Source organism: Parasteatoda tepidariorum, chromosome 11, assembly GCF_982258835.1.
Source record: "Parasteatoda tepidariorum strain Cologne lab strain chromosome 11, Ptep-v5.0, whole genome shotgun sequence".
Taxonomy (NCBI): domain Eukaryota; kingdom Metazoa; phylum Arthropoda; class Arachnida; order Araneae; family Theridiidae; genus Parasteatoda; species Parasteatoda tepidariorum.
Genome location: NC_141765.1, coordinates 58,611,202 through 58,617,600, shown reverse-complemented (window position 1 = coordinate 58,617,600; position 6,399 = coordinate 58,611,202). Strand labels below are relative to the sequence as shown.

Here is a 6,399-nt window from a genome sequence, read left to right as displayed (position 1 = left end):
AAAAAAAGAACAATTTTCTCTTTGTATCTTTATTTTTTATTCTCTCAGTAACCTGTCGCCTATAAAAGTATTTTATTACTCATATTTATGCATTTCAAAAAATTATTTCTTTCGATATAAAAGAAGCCTGTGTGTTCTGTTAATGTAGATAACTATTTTATTGCTATTTTTACACTCTGACTAATTCAATAAAAATACATTCCAACAGTTAGAAGCCAGCTGTTTTATGTATACTAATGATGTTCAACCACAGTATGTAAAATTATTTTGTTTTGAAAATTTCATTTATGCTTATTATTTTTGCGAGTTAACATTTCATTATTTGTAGACTTAAAAAAACATACATGAATATTTAGAAACTTATTTAGCTGAATTTTAGTCTTGGATTGCTTTCAAATAATTTATTTCCTTAAAAGGGTAATTTTTATTTTGTATTTTAATAATAATTAGTTTAAATTTGATTATTTAAAAACTCGGTGCTTAGTTAAATTTTGACAAATAAATAAATAAGACTTTTCTTTTAACTGGAAGTATCTCATTCTCGTTTCTCATACGTTTTCTCATTCTTATTCTTTATTTTTTGTTATTTTGACCACTATATATTTAATCTATATACTGTGGTGTGCATAACTCTCGTGCCAAAGTAGTTCACAGTACAATTTAGTTGCAATGAGAAAACTAAACCAGCCAGTCTTATGTTTTCAATACAGATAGTTTTTATTTGTTTCTCTTAAAAGATTTATATATCTTGATATATTCTATACTTGAATGTAAAAAAGAAGCAAAACTTCAGGATATTTCGAATTTTAATAATTTTCCTTTCGAATTTAAATTATAATAACTTAAGCCTTTCATTCGTACTGTATTTTATAGAAACTTTTAGTGATTGAGTACGCTCAGAAAAAAGTATGGTAAATACTACCATATTATGATAAAATTTACCGTGTTTGTGGCTGTATGAAAACACCAAAAAGCTCGGTATTTCTTACTGAAGCACTTTGGTGATGATATCGGAAAAATTAAAGCAAATATTTTGTTTAATAACATGTGACAAAATTTAGTAACTTTACAATGATACTTTAGATAGAGCATGGCATAAAAACTATTTATTCTGCCAAATTTTCTTTCCAGCTTGTATTTTTTATTTTTTATTTTTTTTTTTTGTACTGGGAAATATTAACTATAATTTTGAAAACAAGAATTTCTGGTAAAGCGTTACCATATGAACGGAAAAATTACCAAATGAATAGTCTAAATACCATGCATTTAAATTCAATTGCCAGAATTATGGTTTATTTTACCATAAATGTCTTTACTTTACGTACATGGTATTTTAGTTAGAATTTTTTTCTCCTTATAGACGGAAAATTTTTTTTATTAAAATTACTGACTAATAGCAATGGCATTTCTGGAAATAAACATAGTACTCATTAATGAAGTCAAAATATATAGTATCTAAAGCATTCATTAATGGGTTCGAATCCCAACCGTATCCTTGGATATGTTTTAGTTATTATATTCTCTCTATTGTGCAAGCTGTATTTCAACTTAATAAGGGCATATGAACAGAGCTTTGTAATGAACACACAACCCTTCATATGTGTGCCCAACAATAAATTAATAAATCTAAATAAATAGATGCATCTGGGATTTGAACCCGCTGCCTCTGAGCTTCCATTTTAGGATGTTGGGACAGCCTGATGTATTACAGTTAAGCTACCGATTTACTTTAGCCTCGTTCAGGAATTTTTACATTGACAAATGAACATATTTATAATTTTAAATGTTGGGAGATGTAAATTTATAGCTTAGGTATAGGAAAAAAACAATTAATTAAAGAGAAACAAAATTACATATTGTGTATTAAGTAAAATAGAGGTCATCAAACTGAGAGTTCTTGTTTCACATAAACTACACTAGTACTGTTGAAATTACCAACTTCTCGTTAAAATTATCAATGTTTGAAACATTTACAACTAAACAGTAATTATTCTTTTTTATGATATTAGCATATTTTTGCAACAAAAGTGGATGTGTCCAAATTAATATTGAAAAAATTGATTAATGTTAAAGAAAGGTTTCAGTGAAATGCTTTTTAAAAAGTTTTTTAAATCTTTAAATTATGGTTTTCAAAGCATTTTTTATCTTTTACTTTAAAAGAATGAAAGAAAAACCAGTTTAAATTAAGAAATAAACTGGTTTAAACAAAGGAAAACGGAGAAAAAAAAAACAGTTATATTAACATTGTTTTTTTTTTCAACCCTTCGCTTGAAAAATACTCATTGAGCAAAATTCATTTGTTTTGTTTAGAGGTAAATTAGTAATATAGGCAAAAGGTTACTCTTATTTTTTTCGTAATTCAAATTTTAAAAACTAATTTTACAATTATGAAATGTAATTTTGAAATGTATGGAATAGAAAATAAAATCAATGGAATGGTAATCCAATGAGATTTTTTTCCTCTTTTTAAAAAAAAATATACAGTTTGTTTATTTTTAACCCGAAAGAACCATAAAAAGAAAAAATCTACGTTTTAGCCATAGCAATTGAAGAAGGGTAAAAATGCAAAATAAAATAAAATCATAAAATTAAAAGAAAAAAAATAATTTTGTTTCAAACTAATACAGCAAATTTGAATATATTTTAATATTCTCGAGCATCTGTTGAAGTACAATTCATCCTGTATATCTTTAATCTTAACTTAACTAACCACAACAACATGATTGGGCAATTTCAAAGTAGGTCCTTACAAGTCACCTTAGAATCCACCGTTCCATTAAATATGATATTTATACTAAACAAACTAGATTTTTTGAAAAAAAAACTGTCTGCCGCAAGCAAATGAGCTTCCCCCAACAAACATTTTACCTTTATAAAAGAATTGAAGTAATAAAACGGATCACGATCTCAATTTCCAATTTAAGATTTTATTATAGATTCATCTTCTTGAGGTATAATGAAGAATTTTGTCTCGCATTTTAAAAGACCGTCCTCGAAGGAGTAGTTTGCAAACTTATTTATCCCAAGTAACAATATTTATAGCTTTTATTTGGGGGCTGACGCCCCACCAACCCTCAATGATATAAACTTCCATTTTTGAGTAACCCTGGTGCGGCAACTTTATTATAAAAGAGTTTGTTTTCTTCGTTCATAAAGTAGATTGAAGACCCGAAAACCGAGCCTATTTTGGAAGATAATGTTTTGGATCAGCTCGTTCCATTGGAGGGTGTCCCGCCCGCCCACTGGGATGACACTAAGAAAGATAATGTTTTACATCCACCTTTTTCTTTCCTTAGTAACTTTATTTGCATTAATCGCGTTATTAGAGGAAGTTTACCGACTTTTAAAGATCTCAATGATTGTACTAAGCCCAATATTAGGAAAGAACGAATGAAATAGAAGTTCAGTAAAGGGTCTGGCTACTTCATTAGACCCACTTTCATCAATCACGTCTTTTGCAACTCTTCTTGTTTCTTTCGTTTTTGCAATCTTCTGAAATCTTATTTTGAAAATGATCTCTGGAGAACTGTAAAAGATACGAATAGTGCAGAGACATTGTTGGGGAATTTCGACAAAAGTTAATGTTCTGAAGTCGTAAAATCACACTTTTTTACCAACGGCCTAATTTTGTGAGCAACAGGAGGAATTTGATAAAGGGAGTAGGGTAAATGAAGTGTTCATTGTTTCACAGAGCCCATACAGTTCTTGTTGCTTCTAATATTGCTAAAATGTTGCTAAAAGTTTTCTGTTCTTAAGAATTTTTACTCATAGACTTTTATACCTTTTAAGACAAATAATTTAATTAACCTTTGCTATTTTTATTAATCACTAAGAATCAGTATTTTTATAAACTTAGAAAATTTAGAAGTTAAAAAGAAACGTGATATTTAGACTAATTTTTATTATATAACTTAATTTTTATTTTCTTGACTAATCCTTCAATCTTAAATCACACTGAAAAATTTTCAGATGCAAAAATATTGCTCTAAAGGAATTCGCTAAGCAGAATTTTACATTTATAAAAAATTTCCTGCGTTAAATCTCATGGAAAAAAAATCTACCTTTGGCAAAATCTGCGTGTATAAAAAATGGTTCATTTTGACAAAATCTCTCAATAAATAAAATAGCTTAACATTTTGGCAGTTGAGATACAATAAAAAAAATTAACTATTTATCCGATTTTCGACAAAACGTGTTTGGTCCGAAGTACTACAGCTAAAATATGCTCCAATGCCTTTTTTTTTCAAAGTATGTTCGAATAAATTGAATAAATTTTGAAAACATCTTAATATGCTCCTCTCTGTAGAAAAGTATAAGAGTAAACTAATTTTTTTTTAAATTTTTTGGCAAGTTTTACCTCTAAAATCTCGCTAAAAATTCAAACCCACATAAAATATTGCTCGAAAATTCCTGTTGAGTACAAGCTCAAAAACGCACTCTGTAGATTGAGCAAAATCTGAATTTATTAAAATTATGCTCACATATAATGTCTCGTTAAAAAACTTTATATAAATGTGTTCTGACTGAAAAATCTCTTTTTGGTTTAATAGTATAACATATTGATATAACATGGCAGAATATTAAATAACTCATTACATAATATTGGAGAAGAAAGGAACTTTTTTGTGGTACTTTCCTTAAAAATAGTATTTCGAAAACTTATTGTTTATTCGGTTTTTTTAAAATTAGTTTCCTGCATGATTTAAACACAACCGCTTTCAAAAACATTAATACCAATTCATTTAATCAAACATAAAAAATCTGCATAAAAAAACTAAATGTGTTCCTAAGGTGAAGTTTGAGACATCCTCTATAAGACTTTAAAGCAAACATAAATTAATATAATTCATTTATAAACGATAGGACTGATCTAAAGGCTATATTTTTTTTTAAAAAAAGTATTGAAATTTCTAAGAAAAAATCATAATAATAATTAGCCTAATTCGTAATAAAAATAGTAATTTCTTTAGCATTTAAAGGCACAGCAGTTTTCTGCAATACATATAAATATTGCTTGGTTTATATTTGCACAGTGATAGGGTGAAATTATGTCTTGCACTACAACACTACATGCCCCAACTTAATTAACCTAAATAAGAAAATAATTAATCCAATAAGATAACAACTAATAATTAACCTAAATAAGATACGAAGCAATTGCACTGAGAATAACAATGCGTTTTTTAACTTAAAAATTCACATAAATATTATAAGCTTTTATTTCCATAAACTTTAATTTGAATTATTTATTTCCTTCGTGTAGCTTTTGTTTGCAAAATGGCGCTTGAATGTAACATTCCAATACAAAAAATGAAACTAGATTAAAATTTGTCTTAAAATGTCAGGTAAATGTGTGGTGCAATTTTGTCTTAAATGTGATGTTCATATAGTGGAAGTGGGATAAAAAATTAATGTTTAACGTTCCATTATAAATACATGAAAAATTTCTACACGAAAAAATGCATCCATAAAAAAATAAAAAAATGACTTCGTAAAATATTTTCATCAAGCAAATTTCATTTGAGCGATGCATTATCACAAAACTGTTTTAAAATAATTTAAGATACTACATTTTTGTGATATATTCTCGAATACAGATTAAAATTAACGCGGCAAATTTTTTCTCAAAAGAGAGTTGTCAAAGAAGACTTAACATTATATACTAAGTATACACTATAAAAATGTCTAAATCAAATTACTATAAAAAGTACATCATTTAGGATGTTGGTTTTTTGTATCGTTATATTCAATTTTACCGTAAAATCTTAAGGAGCAAAAATCTGATACTCCGTAATTTTACAGTAATATTTACTATAAATCACTGAAACACTTTAATTAAATAAATAATGCTGTAAAAAGTGTGATATAAAGTTGTAAGGTAGAACTGGATTTATCGGAAAGATGGGTCCAAAGTTTTTTTTCTACAAGTGTATGTATTACACTTTATTAAATAATCAATGCATGCTGTATATCCGTCGAATATTACATATATTGTGTGATCATAATATGTCACGCAATATAATTTATTTTATAAATGTAAAATAGATCATACCATAAAATCATATTTTCATAACTATATAACATGTTCTTTTGTTTCAAAATTGCGTAATAATTAGGAATATATTTATTTCTGAATCCGTATATCTATTTTTGTACAGCAGTGTTAAATCATGATTACCTGATTTTTGATTGAATTTTCATTTCTAAACAAAGTTATGCAGAAATATATTTATTGATATAAATGGAGTAATTAATTTCACTTCGCTAATTACCTTTGAACAATTTTACAGTTAAAAAAAATAGCATTTTCTTAATTAAACCATAAAATCCATATCTTTTATAAGTTTTCGTGAAATATTAACTATAAAAAAAAATTATATTATCATGAGAAAGAAAAAT

General features: G+C 26.8%; 1 protein-coding gene across 15 annotated transcripts in view; it reads left to right on the top strand.

The window, feature by feature from the left end:
• Positions 1 to 6,399, top strand: part of LOC107450919 (uncharacterized) — a 653,937-nt gene that overhangs the window by 381,474 nt on the left and 266,064 nt on the right. Inside the window, exon 1 of one of the 15 annotated variants that reach the window (XM_087155139.1) lies at positions 78 to 252. The exons of 12 other annotated variants lie outside the window; for them this stretch is intronic. In XM_087155139.1, the coding sequence (XP_087011265.1) occupies positions 237 to 252 (16 nt within the window). In that variant the 5' untranslated portion in view covers positions 78 to 236. Of the gene's footprint in view, positions 1 to 77; positions 253 to 6,399 lie in introns of those variants that run through there. 2 more of the 15 variants (XM_087155145.1, XM_087155147.1) reach the window with 2 other exon arrangements.